Genomic DNA, 24942 nt, shown 5'->3' on the forward strand with positions numbered 1-24942 from the left:
CGGATTCGGATCCAACTTAACTGGTCGGGGCGCTGGCAGATTCCGCATCAAAATAAAGTAATAAAATAACGGCAGCTTCAGAGGGCTGAAGCCTGAAATCGACGCTGTTATCTTCATGGCTTTCACGGATGACGGCGGCTTTGTTTCGTCGCCGGATATGGAAAAGTTCCTCTGTGAATTATTACTGGATTCCACGCAACTGATTTCTGAGCGCTTCAGGGCTCTCTTCTCTCTCCGCAATCTCAAAGGCCCTTCCGCTCGTAACGCCCTCATTCTCGGTCAGTCGGTGCCTATTCTTTTCTATCCTTCTTTGTCTTTCTCTCCCATGTTCCCGAATCTTGTTCTAAAGAACTATTGGCGGATTGTTTCGTTTTGTGGTATTCTATTTGGTACACTCATTTGTATGTCAACTGTTGATGTGATTTTTATTAGAGATGAAAGAACGAAGTAAAGGGTTTTAAATGCTTGACTTGCACGATAAGGGAGTGAGTAAGTTTTGCATCAACTTGCATTTGTTGTCTGTGGCTCAACTTTATTCATACCCGACTTCAATTTTCTAATTTAGATCATTAGTTGAGGCGGACGTGGGACAGATATGTAAGCTTTGTGCTATATTAATTGATTGTTGTCTGTTTCGCTCAAATTGATCCAAGCTGATTCTTTTTAATTTGCAGCCACAAGGGATTCTTCAAATTTGCTGGCGCATGAGGCTGCATTTGCACTGGGTCAAATGCAAGATATGGAGGCCATCCCAGCTTTAGCATCAGTTTTAAATGATCTTTCTTTGCATCCCATTGTTCGCCATGAGGCATGCGCTTCTTCAAGATTTTGTTTAAATATTCCTTTTGCTGCTTCCTTTATATTGATAATTGATTTTGTTATGTTTTCATAGGCCGCTGAAGCTCTTGGTGCTATCGGTTCGGATAGTAATGTTTCTCTGCTGAAGAATAGTTTGGATTTAGATCCAGCTCAGGAGGTTCGAGAAACATGTGAATTGGCTCTTCAACGTATTGAGCATTTGAAAGATGCTAGCGGTAGTTATGAGTTGTCTGAAACTGGTATATCACCTTTTAGGTCTGTTGATCCAGCGGCACCAGCTGCCTCATGTTCTTCTGTGGATCAATTAAGGTTTGTTTGGTTCATTCTAGTAGTTAAAGCCTCTGTCAGCTTAAGATCAAGGACTATGTTGCTAACTTATTTTAATCAACATCAGGAAAGTACTTCTTGATGAAGGAAAAGGAATGTATGAACGGTATGCAGCTCTTTTTGCCCTTCGAAATGATGGTGGGAAGGAAGCTGTTACTGCCATAATTGATTCCTTGGGTTCAAAAAGTGCCCTTTTTCGCCATGAGGTTTGTTGAGTATTCCTTTTTTACCATCCGATGTGAATTTTGTCTGCATGTATGGTTTGTGTGAATAAATGGCAAGTGCTGTGCTCATTTCTTATATACATAATGTGAAGGCCTAGAGGAGGGTGCCTTAGTGGGCTACATGATCACCTGGTAGCTTTTTCCCCCCAATAGTAAATAGATTTGATATTTGTACGTCTGGTCTAATAATTTTCTGTGCTGTTAATTTCTGTAAAATTTAGGTTGCTTATGTTTTGGGCCAATTACAAGACAAAGCTGCGTCCGCTGCACTATCTAATATGCTTAAGGATGGGGATGAGCATCCAATGGTTAGACATGAAGCTGCCGAAGCTCTTGGTTCAATTGCAGGTATTACCACTGACTATTATCAAATGATGTGGTCTCTCTTCCTTAGTAATGTTGTGTTAAGGAGGTGTTCTGTTGGTTGTGAGCCATCCTCTTGCAAATCAGAAACATCATATGATTAATGAAATTCATAACAGTTGATGCAATACACAGTGAATTCAGTAAGAGGTGAAGGAACTTACTCTTCGAAGAGATGTACAATCTGTTTCTTTTTTCTTTTTTTTGGAGTAAATATGTGTAATCTGTTTCAAACAAAGACTTTTTTATTTATTATTTGTTGTGGATGTGGATGAGCTCTGCTTTCCTGTAAGGAGTTGAGGTTCGCTCTCTAAACCAGCAAAAAATAAACATGTCTTCCTGCGGCTCTGTCATCTTTTTCTAAAACAAATAAGCATGACATTCTTGGTTCCCCCCCAATCTTAATGAAGTACACATGCTAAGGTCTAATCCAATTCAGTTTAGTTCTGTTGAGCTGCATGAGTGGTTGTAGTTAACTATCACAAATTCGAAATTGATATCAACATCAGTACCAAACATAAAATTTATGGCAAGTATATGCTATGAACAATGCAACCTGTTTATTAAATTCTGTGCATTGTATGGGGCTCACATCTAGGATATCATTAGTTCCAATAACGCAGAGTTAAAATCTCAACTGGCATACTTGTTGAATTAACACTTGTTATCTTGGATGCATACCTTCTAGATGACGGGAGCGTAGCACTTCTTGAGGAATTTGTGGCAGATCCAGAGCCTCTTGTCTCACAAAGCTGTCAAGTTGCTCTGAGTATGCTGGAATTTGAACGATCGGGGAAATCGTTTGAGGTATGTAAAGGAACTGTTAATACTCGGGGATTTGGCTTTTCTTGTTAACTGACACAACTCCTCCTCCTCGTGGAATCTTTTTTATGGTGCAGTTCCTCTTCATGCGCACGCCTCTTGTTGAATAGATTTATCAAGTCACATTTTCTTATGGTGTCTTTCGTCATGCCAATACTTGAAAAATAAGTTGATGCACGAGATGACCAGTGAAAAAAAAAAAAAGGAGAAACAAAATTTGTAGGATTTCTGACGGAGGAGTGATACTTTTTCTCAAGTTAAAATTTGCAAATTATAATTGTTGAAGATAGGAAATGAATAGTCTTGTATGAACATATATAATATACTAGGGTTTTGACCACTAAACAGTGTTTTTGCTCCTTGAATGTGGATCTGTCACTCATCAGATTGCGGTTGACATGTAATTGAGATTATGTGCTCCTTCTAAGGTATGGTGATTCTGGGGTTGCAAAGCAGCTCATGTTGAAAGAATATGTCTCTCTTGAGAGTCATTTTCACTGAGGAGTGAGGACTGAGTTTATCTTTCATATTTGCTAATATATCTCTTCTTTGTTCATATTATCTTTCATATTCACCGTGCTTCTTGCATTGTGAATTGAGACTGGCTTATTTCAATTACTTTTGTTCAGAGATGTAATTAGTTTTACTAATTCCTTAGCTAGAAAAGCATGTGAGCTTAAGAATGATTTTTACATCTTTAATCATTCCCCGCGTCTTATTCAAAAAGAGGCCAATGATGAATATCATTTAAGCACAGGTTTCTTATTTCTTGACCGTGTCTTCATTTAACTGAACTAATTTCAGTTTTATTGAAAAAAATCTGCATTTTCCGTAGCTTTATATATATATGTACATACACACATATATAATTTATAAATTTAGTAACTTGTACTCGAATACATTTGTATGTATGCATGTATAATATATAGCAATGATATATTCAAACAAAGTACAAGAGGCGAAGTAAATTATCATTACTGTGTAAAAATTATTAAATACTCCGAAGTAAATTATCATTACCTTGTACTTCGGTTTTGAATAATTTCGTTATTTTACCGTTGATCTAATGTGGGGCGGTGGGTGTGAAAAAAAAAGTTTAAACTGGGTGCTGCTTTGTATGGCATGTTGACATGTTAATTAAATTAAAATTAAAAGCATTCTAATTGAATGCCAAAATTTTAAGTCCTACCATTGGGGATTGGTTCATTAGCTTAGATTTTGTTTATGTCAATGTCCCGTATTTTAGTGAGCTTTGACAATGCTCATTGCCCATGGCCTCCTATTTGTGTTGCTTCAAACCCCTTTGAAGAATTGGAGGCCCTAAAACCGTTTGGAAAATTTATAGAAAAGAGGAAATAAAAATAAAAGAAAAATGCGGTATTAAAATTTATTGGCTTCCTCAGTTTATAAATTTATTTTTGGAAGTTTTTATTTTATAATATAAAAACGTAAAATCTTTCAATTTGTTTCACTCAAATCATAATTGAATTTACCCTTTTTCCTCATCAAACAAAAAAGGAAACATTACTGAATTATGGGCAAGCATTCTCATATAAATTTTAAAGTAAGTTTTATGCTTAAACAAAAAAGGACAAAAGACGCAATGTACATAAATTTAAAAGAATAAAAAGTTAGAATTTAAAAAGAAAAAAGTTAAGAGTTATTTTTATTCTTAAACTCTATACAAAAATTCACAAATGATTCTAAACTTTACTTGAGGTCAATTTTATCCCTCAACTTCAAAATTTTGCTTCCTCTGTAATGCTCATCTTGATATTATCAGGATAATACACTAACACGCTGTTGTGATAATTAGTATTAATTAAAATCCTAAGTAAAAGTTATTACAACTCAAGGGTTTAAAAATAATTAATTTAAAACACTGGGATTCTAAGAAAAACTCTTTAAAATATTGTTTCAGCTTAAATTATAATTTAAAATCAATCAAATATAATAACAAAAACATGAAAATCAAATAGCACTTAAAAACAAGCAGATACAATCTAAAAATTTTTTAGAATCTGACTCGTTCGCCGTAGTGAATGGCACAAAGGGACGAGTCCCTCAGCGAGCATTTTACCGTGGCGCAACTGCTATGCATTGTGGTGCACACCTACTATCATGACAGCAAATCAATGTCATGACAGTACTTTGAACTTTCTGAGCGTGCTGTTTCGCCATTCAATGTTCGATTTGAGCAATTTAAGTATCTACACAAAGAGCTCTCTAGCTAATGGCACTAGTCTCATACTTAAACAATTATCCCTTAAAAAGTTGGACACCTGAACCTAAAATTATTTATTTTTACCTTAAAACACATTCAAGGGTGTCCAAATCACACTTCCAAATGACATTAGCTCTGGAACCACTTTAACCACCTCAAATGGACCACACACAGCACACACGGCCAATCATATTACCCAAACAACCAATCATACTCAAGATGGCCACTAGACCTCTAATTCACAACAATGGGGTAAATAAAAATTCAACTAACATATAGTTTTGGTCATTTTTACACATAATCATCACAATTATATCACTTATAATTGCATCTTGACCTCTCACTCACATTTGAACAAAACAATACAAGCTTAGGTCGAGATATGCACACATTTCACATATTTATACAAGTGATTATCAAAACAAATGAAATGCTCCTAAGTTGGCATTATAACATAACATATTCATTACAAATACAAAAAGAGGAAAGAGAAGAATTATACAACAATGGTCTTCAATCTTCAATAGTCACTTCCTTCCCCTTGCCCATACTAAAGCCTCAACCTGTAAAACATAGCCACGAAATGAAATAAACATCTCAATAACATAATAGTTTACTATCATTAATTAACATGCACAACCATATGAGAGTAGAGCTATCAAGCACCAAAACACACTTTTAGCATATTACAACATAACCTTTTCCATAGTAAATGTCTATTTTCACTTTAGTATATTCAACAAATCCTTTCCATAAGTATAAGTCATTTACTACTAGCATGATTATTCTACCATCCGATCCTTCATGTCACCCCACATGAAACCATAGGTTCTTGAATCAAGTATACATTTATAATAGTCCGAGCTCACCTTCAGTGGTAGGATCACCCGGCCAAAGGTGTTTTATCCCACTTTTGGACTATGATCTTCCCCTATCACACACGAATTAGGGGTATGTTATTTTAACACCGTATCATTGATACCAAGGAATGTCACTCTCCAACACCGTATCCTGCATAGATACTAAAGAGACTTTCTCCAACGCCTTACTTCACTAAACACTAAGGAGATACATGTTATATGGACTTCCACTACTCTTTTCTATGGGTGAACTCCCACCCCCCTGACATGATCATGCTTTTACTTTCCATACATTCCACACACTTGTAAAAAATCATTATCTTTTCCATATAAGGATTCAAAATTTTTTATCATTTCGAAAGTATTTTTTAATGCATAAGGAAAATCATCTTTTCCAACATGCCAAGTTTCCAAAACACATGTAAAAAAATATATGAATCTACTCATGAAATAGTTAAGCAATATAATCAATTAGTGCAAATTACGTAGTTACCTCAACTCTTTGTCACAAAAGGGTTACCGTGGTTTAATGTTAGCTCCAAACGTTTTCACTCGCATAATAACACATGAATAACCCTTAATCTACACAATTAAGTGATAATTATTAATTATCACTCTGGTAAACCCCGAATTCAATAGGTTCTAAGTACTCATAACACTTAAATTCCTTATCTAACAACAATTACCATTTCAAAACACTATAATAATCCTATTAAACATCCTAACATACCAAAATTACCATCCAATTATTCATATTATTTAAAAACTCTTAAATTATGCCTAGTATTCATCGAAACCCTCAATAAAAATTTCAAATCACTATAAAACTCATAAACTTAGGGTTAGAGACTTGATTTAACTTTTTAAAACCTTAAATAAGTCAGTGGATTCATCCATTACTCAACCATAAACAAAACAAGCCTCTAAATGCCCTAAAGTCAAAAATTTCACATAAAATGAAGAGGGGGAGAAAAGGGAAGCTTACTTAAGGTGCAGTAAGCCTAATGTACCTCCATGATGCCCTTAAGATCATGCACTAATTGCCTTAAGGTCTCTTCTATTGCTCTCTTATTTTCCCTTCTTTCATTCCTCTAGTTCCAGTTTGTTTTTGCGAGTCTGATAAAAACTGATTTTACACGTGCGCCACAACGCATGGCATAGAAAGCCCCACTATAATTTAAACTTCCCTTCATGCTATGGGCCGCTTGAACTTCAACCTTTCCTTCTTCTAAGGCTATCTAAGGATTCAAAAATTATGTTAGTCTGCTAATTTATCTAATTTGACAAAAATACCCTTGAAAGCACTGATAATTCCCATATTGAAAACTTAGGATGCTACATCCTCTCTATCTTAATGTTAATTATCCATTAGTAGGGCCCACATAAATTTTTTAATAATAAAATATAATAGTGGGACCTACTTTATATTTTTTCGATTATATTTTTTGAAATTAAGAGTCTAAAATGCCCCTTAACTAAGCATGAAAGGGTCAGAATCACCTCTAAAGTCGAGAAATATTCATTTATATCCCTCAACTGCTAAAATTTTTAATTCCATTAATACTACCTGTTGTGTCAGTTTTCACCATTAGGGAGGCCCACATTTGAATTTTTAATATTTTTAGTGAGTTCCATATTTTTTTAATATTTTTATCATTTTAAAAAAATACCCCTGTTCTACCTCTCCCCTCTCTCTCCCTCTTTCATTCCTTCTCATTCACTCGTTCTTGGATTGAAACAAGTAGAGTGGTAGTAGCAATAGTAGAGCACCCAGTATGCCAACTGCAGTCTTATTATCATTGTGAATGGCCAGGTTGAAGAGTACACCAAAAGCATGTCTCTGCAATGGTTGGTGAAATTCTAATCCCATTTGGCAATGGCAGATTTGAGGACCAGGTTAGGAATATGATACAAAAATTGAGCTTGAAGCCATGGGAGAGCCATGGTGTGAAGTTTAAATTTTTACAAGCTTGAATAAAGACTTGCTGGAAGGTGTGGCTTGAGCCTTGAGAAGACTTACTAAAAATATTTTAAAAATAGTGGGACCTATTAAAAAAATTAAAGTGGCCCCAAATAAAGATGAAATTTGATGGAATAGATGACAAGGTGATGAAATAAAAAATCTTAATAATTGAAGGATATAAATGACCCTTTGACTTTAGGGACAACTTAGGTCCTTTTTACTTAGTTGAGGGGTATTTTAAACCCTTAATCCTATTAAAAAAACCATTGGGACCCATTAAAAATATTAAAAAAATTTAAATGTAGGCCCCATTAATGGTGAAATTTGTTGGAATGGACGATAGGGTAATGGAATAAAAAATCTTAGTAGTTAAGGGGTATGAATGAACCTTTTTTGACTTTAGGGGCAATCCTAATCCTTTTCGCTTAGTTGAGGAATATTTTAGACTCTTAACTTGACAGAAAAACCAAGAAAGCTGCAATAGAGTGGGTTTCAAATAATTATACAATTTTTGCTAAAAAAATTAATTACATAATTTGGTTCCCACAAAAAATTATATAATTTAATTCATTGGAAAATGACAAATCAATCCCTTTGAAATAGGAAAATAATAATTTAATCCTTTGGAATATAACGATGCCTTCTAACTCCTAAAGGACTTAGTTCTCGTTAAAGTTTTTGATAAAAAAATGACAAAAATATTTTTTAATTTTAAAAAGTGTAACAATTTTTTTTCATCTACAATTTTAATTTTAAAATTCACAATTTTGCTCAGCAAGTTATTAAAATTGTTTAGGTATTCACAACTTTTTCTTATCATTTTTCTTTAATTAGCAAGGTGCAATAATTTTTTTTTATAACTTTAGTTTTGAAATTCACAATTAAAATGGTTTGGATTAAAAATACTCAAACACTCCATTTTACCCATAATTAATTATTTGGTGTTAATTTTTTTTTTGGATGAAGCTTGGTAGGATAGCTTTTCAATTTCAATTCTTTCCATTACTCCATTTATTATTTGCTAGAGATTTTCCCCTACCCAAATATACCCAACATACCCCTCTTAATTTTGCAAGTCGTGCTCTTTGCAATTGACTCTTCAGCATCCTTCTTCATAGCACCATTTTTAACATGATTGCCAATCTCTCAAATTGACTCTTTGAGTTTAACGTTTTTACATTTCTAACTCATAAAATCATGTTAATTCATTTATAAATTTGAACTAAATACAAATTTAGTCAAACTCGTGAGTTTACTTTCGAGTTTACTATTTTTATGTTTTTAACTTACAAAATCATATCAACTAATTTATAAATTTAGGCTAGATGGAAATTTAGTTAAACTTATAAAGCTCGCTAATTTTTTACCAAGTTGAGCGATATATAGTACATAGCACTTGATTTATAGAAGTAATAGAACCTGATTCAAAGAGAAAAAAATTTTAAAAATAAAAACTAATATTAATAAAAAAGAAAAAAATACTAAAAATAAGTTACCATGCTCTGAAATTTTTACGTTTGTGTATGATAATCTATTAGGTTGTGTTTGAATGAGTGAATTTAAGTTATGAATTTGGATTTACACTCTCATATTTGAAGTATCACATTTGAAATTCATAGATTTTAAATTCTTTGTTTGGATGATATAAAAAATTTTAAATTACAATATTAAAATCTTTTGTTTGGATCTAAACTAAAATTTTAAATTTTAAATTATATATTTTAATTTAAAAGAAATTTGGAAGATTGGTCCAACTCCATGATTTGAATAGCCAACTTCCAACGAGATCAAACAAAACAAAGCCAACCGGCATTGTGGCATCGGTCATGACTAGGATGGAATCTCTGACTTCCACTAAGAACGAACCAACAACAATGATTGGGACCGAATGGCTGACTTCCATTAGGACTGGATCGGCGATAACGGCGGGGGCCAAACTCCTAACTTCCACCTGGATCAGATAGAAGGCAACAACAAGGATTGGATGACATACTTCAGCCGGGACCAAATTGATGGTGATAACGGGGATAGGGAGCCCAACTTCTATCGGGATCGAACTAAAGTGACGACGGGGAATAGATGACTGACTTTCACCGGGACCAAACTAACTACAATTAGATGGCCAACTATTACTGGAACCAAACTGATGGTGATGATCGGTTATCCGGTTCCTATTAGTTTAATTCTAGTAAAAGTCAGTGATTCGGTCTTAGTCATTGTCATTAATTTGGTCTCGATTGTTGCCTTCGGTCCAGTCCCTATAAAAGTCGACTGTTTAGTCCTTATCATTGCCATCAGTCTGGTCCATTTGAAAGTTGACTGTCTAGTCCCTATCGTTGCCATTAGTTTGGTCCCTATGAAAGTCAGCCATTCGGTCCTTGTCATTACTGTCAGTTCGGCCTTGGCTGAAGTCTATCGTTCAGTCCCCATCATCGCCTTCGGTCTGATCTCGATGAAACTTGGCAATCCAGTCCATGTCATCACTATCAATTTGATCTTGGTGAAAGTTGAAGATCCCATCCATGTCATCGGTCATGTCTTGGTGGAAGTTTGTCATTCAGACCCTGCCATCATCATCGATTCGGTCTCAGTATAAGTCGATTATCTAATCCTCGTCTTCATTATCGGTTTGGTCTCGGTGGATGTCAGCCATACAGTCCTCATTATGGCCATTAGTCTGGTCCCTGTCAATTCAATTCTTGTCCTCGTCGTTGCTCCAGTGCCGGTGGAAGTTAGCCGTCTCATCCTGATCAACTGTGCCAAATTTTTGCTATGAACTTTGGCTATTCAATCTAATTATTGTTAACAAATCGATCAACCCTTCATGCATTATCAACGTACAGAAGAGCTTGATTTAGGATTTGAAATAATAAGGGTTTGGAAATGATTTTAAATTACAAAGAAATCAAGGGAGAACTTGAATTTAGATTTAACCCAAATCCATACATTTTTAATTATCCAAACAATAAACTTGGCTCAAATTCAAATCAAAATCTAAATCTATGGGTATCAAAACATAGCATTAAAGTAAATGAATTTAATTTCAATGAATTATATTTGAAATATATTTAAATCAAATTATAGTTATATTTTATATTTTAATTATTTAATCATATATTTTTATGCATATTTACTAATAAAGAGAAACTCTTATGAGTTTTTGATTTGAATTTATATTTCTATAATGAGTTTATTTAAACTCACAAGTTTGATAACCTTGGTTTTTAGCATGTCCTCCTCCTCTTATATGCTTGTCATCCATTGTCTCTGATCTACAGCTATCGATTGCAATCTTTAGCCATCGTTGAACAAAGTCTGCTTGCCCCATCTCTGATCTGCTCCTCCTTTAGCGTCGTGCATGGGTTTAAATCTAGTAATTGTTGTCATGCATGAGCGTCTTCACAGAGCTCTCTAATTTCTCCCATCACTCTGGGCAAGAGATGTATATAATGTTACAGTCACATGTGAGAATTAAGAGATAGTGAACACAGAAAATGAAGACCAGGCCAAGAGATTGTGTCATGTTTTTGGACTAATTTTTATACCTACTTACGCTAACCCTAACTCTAACCGAGTTTACAACTATAAGAGGAAGTGGTGGAAGAAGAGGAAGACAATTCCCTATAGACATGTCAATATGGATTTGAGCTCACCACTCATCTCGTGCAAAAGTCATGTTCGCCATTGCTTGATTGTGATATTATTTTAATATTTTAATCTATACCTGTAATTTTTGGGCCTAGATTCGTATTTGTCATGAGCAATAGGCGTGTTCGGCAAATCTGCTATTCCTATCTTTTATTATTTTTTTAATATCTATTCATAATTATCTTCATTTAGGTCATGCTATTTCTTTATATGGCATTATGAATGACTAACTTGCTTTAATGATATTTTGTTTGTGTGATATGCTACAATTGATTTTATACATTGTAACGAACAATGATAAATTCAAAGCTTTATAGGATTCAAAGCATTAGAATTTTTATTTACGTATGCCTAGAACAATTATGAAAGTTATAAAAAAATGGTGGTGGCTTTACTAAAGTAAGATAGAAAAATATAATACCTGACTTACCTTTATTAGAGATGGTTGGTCTTTATAACTTTTCCTTTCATTAAGTTTATTTGAACTTAAATACACTCATTTATTTTTTGCATACATTAAATTATTAATATTGCAGTATAATATAATTTAAATTTCTATAAGTAATCAAGTATATAAGTTAAATAATAGAGGCTTTAGCAAATTTAGCCAACATTATATAGCTAAATAAAACTAATAACCTACCTTTTTCTAAATTAAAATAACATCTGTTTCCTAATTTACATTTAATACAAAAGACAAAACTATCCTTAAACATCACAATACTTTGATTTTCTTTTTTCACACTGGTTTCACTTTTACCCATCCGAAGATGTGGAGACAACACAGCACTTTCGATCATGATGGTGAAGAAACTAATAATAAACAACGGAATAGCTTACACTGATGGATAAATGGAGTTAGAGATTTAGGTTGAAAAGTCACAAATGCGATGTGAGGAAGTCTGAAATTGCAGCTTCTACACAAAGCCATACTAAAGCTGCAGATCCAGGGTGAGGAAGTCCAGTCATACTCTATTAAAAAAGCCAAAGTTCAAGCGAGAGTTTCTTGAGATTTTGTTTGATCTGTTTTGAGAAAATGATTACGTGTTTTTTGTATTGTTGATTTGTGATATTATATCATTGATATACAACTGTATATCAAATTATAAATAAGTTTATATTTGATTATCTAGTTATGTTGATCTGTGATATTATATCAGTGATATACTATTATATATCACTAATATATAAGCCATATAAGTGAAAATTTACCAATTTATTTATCATTAATATACAGACGTATATAAATGATATAGCATCGCAGATCAGCAATGGAGTTTTCTTTGTAATGTTTAATGTCCTCTTTGTAATATTTAGGAAAAACAGAGAGGGAGAGAGAGGAAAAGTTTTATGATGAAGATGGTGATCCGAGAAAATTAGATCAAAAATTTTGATGAAAAAAGTATTGTATAAGAGATGAATATAATGATTTCAGAAAAATCAGATCCAAAAATATAATAAAAAAAATTCAAAAATGATAAATTAGAGAGGGAGCACACACAATATAATTTTTGATGATAAAAATAAAAGATCCAATCAACTAAAGATTAGTTAAATCAAATATATTTTATTTTAATAATAAATTTATTCTGAGGATAAAAAAGAAAAACACATCTAATTAATTTTATGAATGGGCATATTTCAAAATATTTGAAAACCTCACCCATAATTTATGGAAGTTGTATTTTTTGATGACATTGAGCTAATTTTCTTTAAATAATATTTCCTCTTTTAAAAATGTAAGGCATTTTTTGAGAAGTTAGATATTAAAAAATATAAGGCATATTTAGTCTTTCGAGGTGTAATCAATGTTCTTTTTCAAAAGTGCCCTCATTAATAGTGACTTTATATTTATTATAAGGTGTTTAATAGATATAAATATGAAAAGATAGGGTTAGTTTAAAAGTAGGTAATCACTTTTTTTGGGGGTGAGATTCGGTTAAAAATATCTTACATTTTTGAACGAAGGAAGTATATTTTACTTGGTAATAGAGATGGATAAATTTAATAACATTATTTACAATTTTATGAATATTTTAATTTAATTTTCTAAAGCAATGTCATTTATATTAATTTGCATATTTAAAATTGATTATGACTTAATTATCCAAAAAATTTTAATTATGTCAAAATCAAATTTAAACAAATAATATCCAAACAAATCATGTTCTAACATAATTATTTTTATTAATAAATTTATTTTTATAATTAATCATATTCAATTAAAATTCAAATAAGCTATAGGTATTTATAATTTTTCCTCATCATTTTTCCTCACTCAATAAGTGTAACAAAGTTTTTTTAATTGACAATTTTAATTTTAAAATTTACAAACCTAATTTAATAAATGATTAAAGTGATTTAAATATTTTTTTTTTCTGTTATCACTTTTATTCACTCTAATATTTTTTCATTATATAAAACATTTCAATGATAATTTCCTGTGATTATATTATTACATTTTAAGAATATTATTACATTTCCCGAGATGATGTTATGATTTTCTTGTTTCTGATTTATTGACGGAGTGATTGATCACTTAAGTTTTCGACTGAAGAAAGCGTTCGGAACAAGCTAACTCGCAACACGGCTGGAGCCTGGAGGGTCGGACCTGAAGACTTTTTCCCAACACTATAAATTCTGCAGTGTGGTGAGCCCGACACTATAAATTCCCTCTGCCCAGAAAGCCGACAGTGAAAAGACAGAAAGGTGAGGACACGAGGTGGGAAGGGAAGGGGGACAATGGCGAATCCTCAGAAGCCATGGAAGGCAGAATATGCGAAGTCAGGACGATCGTCTTGCAAGACTTGCAAGAGTGCCATTGACAAAGAGACGTTCCGCCTTGGCAAGATGGTCCAGGCCACCCAGTTCGATGGTTTCATGCCGGTCCGCGTCCACCCATTTCTACTCTGTTCCTCACTCACCCCCTCACTCTTTCTTCTGCGCTTCTTATTTCTTGAAACCCTGAAATCATATGCGTTTGTTATATTCCTCACAGTATTCTTGCAGATATGTTTGGGGGGATAACCGGGTGGGTTCTCCGGTTTTGTGTGCTCGCCTTGCTTTCCCCCTTCGTTTTCTGAGGATTTTACTTGCATTCTGCTTGTGATTATTTTTACTTTTCTAATTTTGTGGAGACTCCTATGCAGTAATCTACCCTTCGTGTTTATTTCTTGAACCAAAGGTTTCGTTTTTGCCCATCGTTTCTCAAATGCTGTGAGGGCTTCATAAGTAGGACGAAAGTCGGATCCCCCCCCCCCCCCGGGGGGGAGGGGGCGTGGGGTGGCGAGGTGCAGAGTCCAAGGGGTTTGGGAGATTTTCTTCAGCAAGAAGCCTGTTTTCTTGCATGATGTATTATCCGAGTCTAAGAGTATTTTCAACACCTTTAGCCTCTGAAATGCTGATAACATTTCATGGACTATTGGAGCTGTTCTTGTCTATATTTGGATTATTTAATCTCATATTGCTAAGTAGTTCTCTTTCATGAGTACAAATTGTCCCAATTTATATTAATGGAAAAGAGGTGCAACTTGAGGATTCCCTAGATAAAAGCCGAGAATTTAAAAAAAAAAAAAGTCGTCATTGATGTTCTTAAGAGAGAATGTTGACAGTACATAGACTCATCGGGGCTTACAGTCTGGTATTGGCTGTTTAAGCAGTTATCAGCTTATTAATCGCCTTGAGATCATTTTAGGACGTGTAGTTTGTGTTACTGCCTTGCTAATGTCAGTGTGCATGATACAGTCTCGTGCAATTCTAAGCTTCTGAAAAGTTGACTTGGCGCCCATTACATCAGATTGTATGTAGGTCCCAGTTATGTGGTTGCTTTTTGAAGTTCCTTCATTTCACGTAGAAAGATATTTCATGCGTTTTAAAGGGATGTTCCAGTTGGCTTTCTGTATCTGACTGAAACTTTAGCAAAGTTTCATGCTAAAGAGTTGTATTACAATTGATCTCCAGCTGGTTATAATTATTAAAGAACTGATGTACTATAATTTTCTTCTTCTGTTGGTTATTTTATTTTTTTTAACTTCATTACATCATTGTTTTGATTTGTGTTTTTTAATTATCAGATGTGGCATCATGCTGGTTGCATATTGAAGAAACCAAAACAGATAAAATCGTATGAGTTTTTCTCCTCAGTTATTTGTATGATGATTGACATATGCCTTGATTTATTCTCATGCAATACTATCCCTGTAGAACTGATGATGTTGAGGGCATAGAGGTGCTCCGTTGGGAAGATCAACAGAAAATCAGAGAATATGTGGAGAGTGCTGCACAATCAAAACCAAATACTATTAAAGATATTGAGTATGGTATTGAAGTTTCTCAAACTTCTCGTGCTACATGCAAGCATTGTGCTCAAAAAATAATCAAAGGAGAGGTTGGCTTTTATGCTTCTTTGAATGCCATATTATTTGACTAACCTTACTGGAGCATTTAAATTTCTTGTGGGCATTGTGGTGTGCAAAGGAGATGATAAGTAAATGCATAAGTTTGTAGCTTAGATGGTTTCTTTTTTCGCCAACTTTCACCTCGTTTATCACAAAAGTGCTGATGCAAATTAACATGTCTGAGATGTAGTAATATCCTGAGCATGGGACAGATATTTAAGATAAGATTTTCTAGGATAGAGCGTATTGCCATACTTTCAATTTCCATAGTTGAGTTTTACGGGTAAATTTCACTGTTGATGTTGATGTTGCTGAGGAATCAATCTTCATGAACTTGCTACCTGTCCCTTTTATCTTGACAATCTTGCTGTATGACGGAAGACCTCTACATGACTACACCTTGCTCATCCCCATTTTTAAATTGAAAGACAATTGATTTGAGTATCAGATTTATTGTTTGAAATTATTTAATGTATATAGATAATTTCAAACATCAAAGCTACTACCACCTAAGCTTTAAGAATATAATTGTATTCTGGAAAAGGATAGTGAATTAGGTTCTTAGGAGACTTTTAAGACTCCTGAAAATGAAATAAATATGTTCCTTTATCTGTCTTGGTGGATATTGGGGCTCCCCTTCTCGAGACTTTATTTCCTTTATTCCATTGTTATCCTAGCTCAACAAATACAAGCCTTCAGGGCTTTAGGCTCTGAACAGAACCTGTCTTACTGATTTGGTAGTTGGAGAAGGTGCTAACAAGCCACTGAAGCATTTCAATACAGACTTTTTTTTTTTGGTACTGGGGAATTGGCATGCTGCCAATTTCTCCTTCTTTTTAAATATGCACTTCCTGAAAAAAGTTTGAAAAGATTGAATTGGCAAAGAAATAGTTAAGTTGATCTTTTATGTCATATTTGCATTTTGGTATTGCATGAAATCTGCAGAAACTCTGTTCGGCGGCAAGAAGCTTATTGTACTTTCTTCTTCACTGGCTAGTTTGTTCAAATTGACTGCCATCAAAGGGCAATAATGTGATTTTATGCAGACGTGTTTTAATTTTCATACTGTTCCTTTATTATTTGTAATCATACTGGTCCGTGTAGAAGTGCAATTTGATTTTGAGCATCTCTTCTTGCTAATAGTTGTATTGTATTTATAGGTTCGTATATCTAGTAAGCCTGACAGTCAAGGTGCTAAAGGTTTGTCTTGGCACCATGCGAACTGTCTCATGGAATTATCCCCATCAATACAAGTCGAAAAGTTGCCTGGATGGGATGGTCTCTCACCTTCTGATCAATCAGCTGTCAATGCCATAGCTAAGAAACTTCATTGTAAGCAGGGAGGTATGAGGATCAAAATTTTTAGGATATCTTGTTTATTTATGTTGTAGTTGCGTCTAATATGTTGTCTCCTTTTGTTGCTTTCTCATTATTGTTCTCAGGTGGTGCAGACATTGAGGCCCGAGAGATTAAGGATGTCAGATGTGAATCAACTTCTAAAGCAGGCACAAAACGCAGGAATGATGCCAGTAGTAACCCCAAGTCAAAAGTTGCCAAGGCTGAGGGAGATGCTTCTGAGGGCATGGTAGCATCAGTTAAAAAAGCTAAAGACTCAAGGAAAGCATCTGATCTGGAGAATAGACTGGAGGCCCAAACCAAAGAACTCTGGACTCTGAAAGATGATCTGAAAAATCATGTGACAACTGCTGAGTTACGTCTAATGCTGGAAATCAATGGTCAAGATTCAACAGGATCAGAACTTGATTTGCGTGACCGCTGGTAATGTGTCATCTCATGCACTTCCTATGGTTATCTTAAAGAAGCTTGTGCTTCCACCCTATCTGTGTTGTTTTCCCATGAATGATTAGTCATTGATGATTGCACAGTCAAAAGATGCTGTTTAGTTTTTCTTGGATGTCCTTCATCATGCTTTCTCATTTGTAATAGCACTAATATGATTTGTGCTTTGTAAATTGCAATTTATTTATCAAAGGGAAAAAGGAAGCAGGCAAGCTTTGCACTGATAATACTGCTCAGATTTGTGATCGTGTTTCCAATTTTGTTCTGTTTTCTTTTCTCTATTTGATGTGTTGCACAATTGTTTTCTGTGAAATGTGATTTTTTTGATGGTATTGATAACTTACTTTTCTTGCTTTGAAATTAATGCATCTTGTATTTCTATAAATATTTAGTGCTGATGGAATGATGTTTGGACCACTTGCTTGTTGTCCAATATGTTCTGGTTGTCTCCGTTATTCTGGTGGAATGTACCGGTGCCATGGGTATGTTTCTGAATGGAGCAAATGTTCCTACTCTACTGATGAACCCATGCGACTTAGACAGAAGTGGAAGGTTCCAGAGGGAACAAACAATCAGTACCTTAAACAGGTGTGTAATGAACAGTAATGTCATAAATCAAATACAAAACAGGTATCTGACCTTATATTATATCGATTGTTTGCAGTGGTTCAAATCACAAAAGGCTGAGAAACCAGTTAGGATGGTGCCTCCACGTTCATCAAATTCTGAAAGTCAAATCATTGCTTGCCAGCATCAATCTGGAAACAGTGAAAATTTGGGAGAATTGAGAGTTGCTATCACTGGATATCCTAAAGAATCTATTGTATAACGCTCCTTCCATCTTTCCTTTCATATTTATGCTTTTACATCCCCAATTGAAATATTCTTTAGAACCAACCCATGAGTCTCGCCTTTGTTTTCGTTATTTAGTCTTGATCTTCTGAGATGTGATTGTGCAGATGAAGTGGAAAAGCAAAGTTGAGGAGATTGGTGGTGTGCTTCATGCAAAAGTAAAGAAAGGTACTACATTGACTGACATATGGAATTGCCAAGAAAAGAAATTTGTGTATCTTTTTCTTTAATGACAAAAAGCAAAAGGATTTGTGAAAAATTGGCCTGTTCACTTGCAGATACTAACTGCTTGGTGGCAATTGGGGCACTGGATGACCAAGATGCTGAAATACGGAAGGCAAAGTATGTTGCATTCAAATTATCAGTTTCAAGTGTTTTCGTTCCTGATTGTTAATAATTCCCTGACCTAAAAGAGCTTCCTTAGGAGGATGAAAGTACCTATAGTCAGAGAGGATTATCTGGTCGATTGTGTAGAAAGAAAGAAGAAGCTTCCGATCGCCTTATACAAGGTTGAAGCCACGAGTGAAGCAACTAGCATGGTCACCATCAAAGTGAAGGGTCGGAGTGCTGTTCATGAGGCCTCTGGCCTACAGGATTCTGGTCACATACTTGAGGAAGGAAAAAGCATATTTAATACAACTTTGAATATGTCTGATTTATCTACTGGTGTTAATAGGTATCTCGTTATTTCTACTTTTGGATTTTGTTATGCCAAACCATAAAAGTTCCAAAACATCGAGTTCCCTACAACTGATGTCTATATTACATGATTTGATCATTCTGGACATTTAGTCCGACATGCCTTGTTGAAACATTAGCTGAAATTATGATATTGTATAGAACATGCCATATTAACCATCCTTAACTGACTAATAATATCCTTGATATTTCTATGGAACATAGAAAAGGGTTTATATATATTGATGCCCTCGCTAGTGTACAAGTACAGATAATAATAAGCTAATAAATACCAGTTTACTTTTTTTTAATCTTTAATTGTTATTTAGTTATTTACCTCATTCTGTTAGGAGCCTGCATTGTCTGATTGAAGATTCATAATTTCTAAAATGGTCCTTAAAAGACCCTAGTAAACATATTATGACTAATCACCAATAAAATGTCCAGATAAGCAAACAGAGTTCCCTCCACTTTGTTTAATCTTCAGTGATTCTGGATCTCATTCTATTAGGACTTGGCAATATTTGATCGAAGATTTATAACTTCTAAAGCAAATCAATATTGGAATACTTAGGTTGTGTGCAAATTGATGTTAATATTCTTATTTATTTGTTGAACCATGAGGTCTTATTGTGCGCTTATTTAGTTTTTCATGTACTCAATGTTGGTGGTTTGGAGGAGAAAAAATTCCATTCAGATGCAACCACCTCACTGTATCTAGACCTATAATTATTTGCTTTACAATGTATATTTTTGCTACAGAATTTTCTTGACACTGTAGAGTTTTTATATATTGCATGCATTTTTTTTTTAATCTGAAAAGAAAATGCTGCCCACAATGTTGTAAGTTAGTATAGCCTTTTTACTGGTTTTAAGAATTTTTTGTGGTTTGTAGAAAATTACTTTTGTTTACTTAGTTGATGAATTCCTTATATTGGCTTTATCCTTATGGTGTAAATTAGATAATGATTATGTAACAATTTTAGCCAGTTACTTTGAACAATGGCAATCATGTTTAATCATTTCATGAGTTTAATGAGACCACTTGGACTTAAAAGGCCTTTGATTATTTCTGCATTAGTTATCTTCCTAGATTTCAGCTCTGCTTTTTTTTTTTTTAATTCCTTCCAGCTCTGACTAATGTTGTCACAATAATAAGCTAACTTTTATCTCCCATACATAGCTACTACATTCTCCAAATAATCCAAGAAGACAAGGGATCTGATTGCTATGTGTTCCGTAAATGGGGTCGAGTGGGTAATGACAAAATTGGAGGAACTAAACTGGAGGAGATGTCAAAAGCAGATGCAATTGCTGAATTCAAACGCTTATTCTTTGAGAAAACTGGAAACCCTTGGGAGGCTTGGGAACAAAAGAACTTTCAGAAGCAACCAGGACGATTCTTCCCATTGGATATTGTACTTCTTATTTCACATCCTCATTTCTTTTTATGATGTAAATGATTCTTAGACATCAGGTGGGTGTTTGACTTATGCGGTTGTTTTAAAATCTTGACTCTGTAGGATTATGGGGTTAACAAACAGGTTCCAAAGAAAAATAAAAATGATGCGGACAGTAGACTGGCCCCTCCATTGCTAGAATTGATGAAGATGCTTTTTGATGTGGAAACATACAGGTATCTACAAATGGTGTGCCCTATCTATTTTTGGTTGTGCATGACGGAATGCTGAATGTTGACTTTTACAGGGCCGCCATGATGGAATTTGAGATAAATATGTCTGAAATGCCACTTGGGAAACTGAGCAAAAGTAATATTCAAAAGGGTATGATTATTGTTTTATATTTTCTGCAGATTCTATTTGACTGTTTTTTTTTTTCTTTGGCAGTGGCAACATTAGAAATTCTACAGTGTATCACTGTATATTATCTATCAACTGACTAATTGAATGTTGATTTGCTGCCTTGTCCCAGGATTTGAAGCTTTAACAGATATACAGAATCTGTTGAGTAAAAATAATCCCGATGCTTCAGTCAGAGAAAGCTTACTCCTTGATGCTAGCAATAGGTTTTTCACAGTTATCCCTTCTATTCATCCGCACGTTATTAGGGATGAGGAAGATTTTAAGTCAAAGGTACATAGTACTTTGCCTAAAAAGTTTTTAGGTTCTCTTGTTTATGAAAAATGAAATTAGGTTGATGCCAAGGGGTCTCTGTAGTGTAGCTCTGCCTTAATTTCCTTACTAAAGTTTAAACTATCATACAAGGAAGTTAGTGATTTTTTGCTGTCAAAATTTAAAATGATTCTAAACTTGGAATCCACTGAATCATCTCAAAGGATTGCCAAAGTTTGTTATCCTTCTGGTGGGACACGTTGAAAAGCAATTGAAGGTGTTCCAAGTGCATGGAAGCTTGAAATTTTTAGGAGTATTGGTTTTAATGCATGTTGAAGGTGATTGGTGACAAGCCTACAAGATGTCAAAGATATTGTTTGGAAATTATTCAACTCTATGGGGATTATCGCTGATTAGTGTTGTTTCTTTATCTTGATGCATTTTAGGCTCCTTTTTCATAAATTTTATTATGCTGCTCTTGTAGGTGAAAATGTTAGAATCACTTCAAGACATTGAAATAGCTTCAAGATTAGTTGGATTTGATGTAGATGGTGATGACTCCATTGATGATAAGTATAAGAAGCTTCACTGTGACATTTCTCCACTTCCTCATGATAGTGAGGATTATCGTCTGGTTGAGAAGTTTCTCCATACTACTCATGCCCCTACACATACGGTGTGTTTATACTTGAGTGGTAGTAACTCAAGTTGTGTTATGTGTCTCTGGACCTAGCTCTTTCACTTTTAAAACGTATAGTGATTACCAGCCTGTACTCTCTGCAGGATTGGAATCTTGAGCTAGAAGAAGTTTTTGCACTTGAAAGGGAAGGAGAGATTGACAAGTATGCCCCTTACAGAGAAAAACTGGGTAACAGAATGCTCCTATGGCATGGTAGGTCTACACTAATGTGTGCGCTAGTTAATATCCTTCTATGACACTGAAAGAGAGAATAAATCCGATCAGTAACTAATGAACACCATTGGGATGTGAAGAAATCCTAGACCAGAAGATTTTTAAAGCTGAACCTTCTCATTTATTCTTGCATATTTCTTCAATTATATACACCAATTGGTTATGGAGAAATGATTGAAATATAACCACACGGTAGACTATTCTTGCTGCAATATTTTACACACCAAAGTTCACTACAGTTCATCTGAAGTCAACTTTCTGGAGAATGGAAGTAATTAAAAATTGAGTTAGTCCTATAACTAGAACGTTCTCTGTTGCAGGGTCTAGGCTGACAAATTTTGTTGGCATACTTAACCAAGGACTGAGAATCGCACCTCCTGAAGCCCCCGCAACTGGCTATATGGTGTTTTCACCCTTTCTTTTCTTTGTCTCTTCCAATTTATTTTTATTTTTATAAATATGCGCATAATTGCTACCCAAATCTCAACATTTTGCTGTACAGTTTGGCAAAGGGATATACTTCGCTGATTTGGTGAGCAAAAGTGCTCAGTATTGCTACACTGATAAGAAAAATCCTGTTGGTCTGATGCTTTTGAGCGAAGTTGCTCTTGGAAACATATATGAACTTAAGAATGCTAAGGTCAGTCTGGTTTAATTCCAATTTTGCATGTGGGTTTATACCAGCATGTGGTTGTTGATTATTACCTTATTCTGCATGCCTTCAAAGCAAGAAAAAACTTTGCATCCCCCCACCCTTGTGTGCCTGATAAAAAATTCTGCTGAATATATTGGCAATTTCCTTACTTCTGACAAGTCTTTGCCCTCTATGCAATGAAGTATGTGGAAAAACTTCCAGCAGGAAAGCACTCTACAAAAGGGCTGGGCAAGAAAGTACCTGATGAATCGGAATTTGTAAGGTGGAGAGATGACGTCATTGTTCCTTGTGGCAAACCAGTGTCATCAAGAGTCAAGACTTCTGACCTCATGTACAACGAATTTATTGTCTACAATACTGCTCAAGTAAGTTTCCGTGCTTTGGCTATGGTGTTCTTTTCTAACTATGCCTATGAAACAAGCTCGAGTGCTTGTAAATTTTCAACATGCTCAGTTATTATAAAATGGACTTGGAAACTATCCTGAAATGCTGTATTGTGTAACACCCCTTACTGATTAACAAAAATTTACAAAATATTTCATACGAAGTCATCCAGGATCCTACCCTGAGGAGTTTGCAGCAAGCATGTAAACATGGCCCAACTCAGCGGAGGTGGTTTTCACTCATCTGGTCCAATGACATTACAATATTAAAAAAAGAAAAACACAGTAGATGATAACATGATAAAGTTTAGAGCAACCAAACCAGTGTCAACAGTAATCCAAATACCTCTGTAAAGACAAATGTAACTCAACTGAATATAAGCAGTATTACAAGTTTAACATAAAGTTTATAAAGTTTAACATCAGAAGTTTATAGACAAAAATCCCTAACACTTGGCATTTGTACAAACAACTCCAAATTACAGTACATATATCAAGTATACTGATACAGGGTGGTGTGGTCTGTGTCAGAAGGTGGAGGTCAAATGTTCAGGTGTCTTCCTGGCATCAGCGGAGCTATCACTTAAATAAAAATTGAGGGTTGAGATGAAAACAAAAAATTTCTTAACACCTTAATCATTGTTGAATATAATTTTTGATTATGCTAATATGCCATATGATCCTAATCACCTTCTAGGTCAAGATCCTAGATTAGTGATTATGTAGCTCTGTCCTTCTTTCTACTGCTTGTAGTTTAGGATTTAGGCATTACTAGACCTAGACCTATAGTTGATAGGGCCCTAATTTAGTGTAATATTTCGGCCCTAACACCTTTTAGCCGTGATGAATGACACAATTTGCCCTTATTATCATTCCAATATTTGTGTTATGTTTGGAACTTCTCAGTCAAAAGAACAAAAACTGAAAACTCCTTGGCTACACCCATCAAGTACACTGATGCCCAGAAAGTATGATGTTTGGGTCTCGTTGACTTAATTTAGTTCTTTGCAGGTTCACAGTACGCTTTGCCAATGAATTAAACGTTGATTAACGATGCACTTGTGCAATGCTCTACTATTATTTTGGGATTAGTTGATGCTTAGGCCTGATTGAAGAGTTATAGTTTGGAGACTCATGCATTAGACTGAAATGTTGGATTGTTTTTTTTTTTTTTTTTTTTTGGAGTAATTACTGGAGACCTTCATTCAAAAAGAAAGTGTACAAAAGAACAACCTAGGAAAAACAGAGCCTAAAAAACACCAAAACCAAAAGCCCAAAAAGAAAACAACCCCCAATCAAGTAATGGGAGGCTAATAAAAAATGTTGGATTGTTTCGTGCAGGTTAAGATGCAGTTCTTGCTGAAGGTGAGGTTCCATCACAAGAGATGAGGATGGGAAATAATCTAGTTGTTAAGTATTTTGGGGGTTATGTTTTTAAGCATCACTTTTGCCAAAGCTGTGGTTTGCCAGAACTTGTACACAGCTCATTGTGAATATAGGATTCTCTCTACTCTCTAGGGTGATGAAGGGGTCTCATTTTGGGTTGGCTGGAGACCTTCAACTTCTGTTTTCTTTGTGTTTTTGGTTGCAAGGGCAGGGATCAAGTTGAATGAACCCATTCAGAAATTTAAAGCCCTGATAAAATTGTCCTTAGCATTTAGGTGATAAGGAGGTGATGGAGATGAGGTGCATGTGGGAACTCTGAATGCACCAGATGGTATGTGGGTTGCATGTGTGTCGTGTGCAAAGCTGATGACGTTAACTAATGTTGGAGACACCATGACTAGGTGTATATAAAATCTTATATGTTAATTCCTATCATTCAATCAATCTGGTTGAGCTGATGGTTCCTGTGGTGAGAAGGATGGCGAGAGAAGTTTATTCATGTGATGACGACTCACTGTCAAGGATGACGTTACTGTTTTCGTAGGTACATATTCAT

At 34.7% G+C, this 24942-nt stretch overlaps 2 protein-coding genes across 2 annotated transcripts; both read left to right on the forward strand.

The window, feature by feature from the left end:
- Positions 1 to 41: 41 nt before the first annotated feature.
- On the forward strand, positions 42 to 3111 carry LOC129321882 (deoxyhypusine hydroxylase). The gene is made up of 7 exons (XM_054967828.1): positions 42 to 278; positions 675 to 808; positions 893 to 1128; positions 1214 to 1352; positions 1592 to 1718; positions 2422 to 2540; positions 2633 to 3111. The coding sequence occupies exons 1-7, from the start codon at positions 116 to 118 to the stop codon at positions 2663 to 2665; spliced, it is 951 nt and encodes a 316-aa protein (XP_054823803.1). The 5' UTR covers positions 42 to 115; the 3' UTR covers positions 2666 to 3111.
- Positions 3112 to 13823: 10712 nt separating this feature from the next.
- LOC129319521 (poly [ADP-ribose] polymerase 1-like) lies at positions 13824 to 24830 on the forward strand. The gene is made up of 20 exons (XM_054964633.1): positions 13824 to 14136; positions 15324 to 15373; positions 15454 to 15637; positions 16808 to 16991; positions 17090 to 17426; positions 17840 to 18035; positions 18112 to 18270; positions 18407 to 18467; positions 18578 to 18641; positions 18724 to 18975; positions 20161 to 20395; positions 20501 to 20613; positions 20685 to 20761; positions 20910 to 21070; positions 21534 to 21725; positions 21833 to 21941; positions 22283 to 22365; positions 22465 to 22602; positions 22800 to 22982; positions 24342 to 24830. Exons 1-20 carry the CDS (start codon positions 13993 to 13995, stop codon positions 24387 to 24389), a joined length of 2970 nt encoding a protein of 989 aa, XP_054820608.1. The 5' UTR covers positions 13824 to 13992; the 3' UTR covers positions 24390 to 24830.
- The last annotated feature ends 112 nt before the right edge of the window (positions 24831 to 24942 follow it).

The sequence above is a fragment of the Prosopis cineraria genome, unplaced genomic scaffold, assembly GCF_029017545.1.
Source record: "Prosopis cineraria cultivar Desert tree isolate PC_DT_omini unplaced genomic scaffold, ASM2901754v1 PC1, whole genome shotgun sequence".
NCBI lineage: Eukaryota > Viridiplantae > Streptophyta > Magnoliopsida > Fabales > Fabaceae > Prosopis > Prosopis cineraria.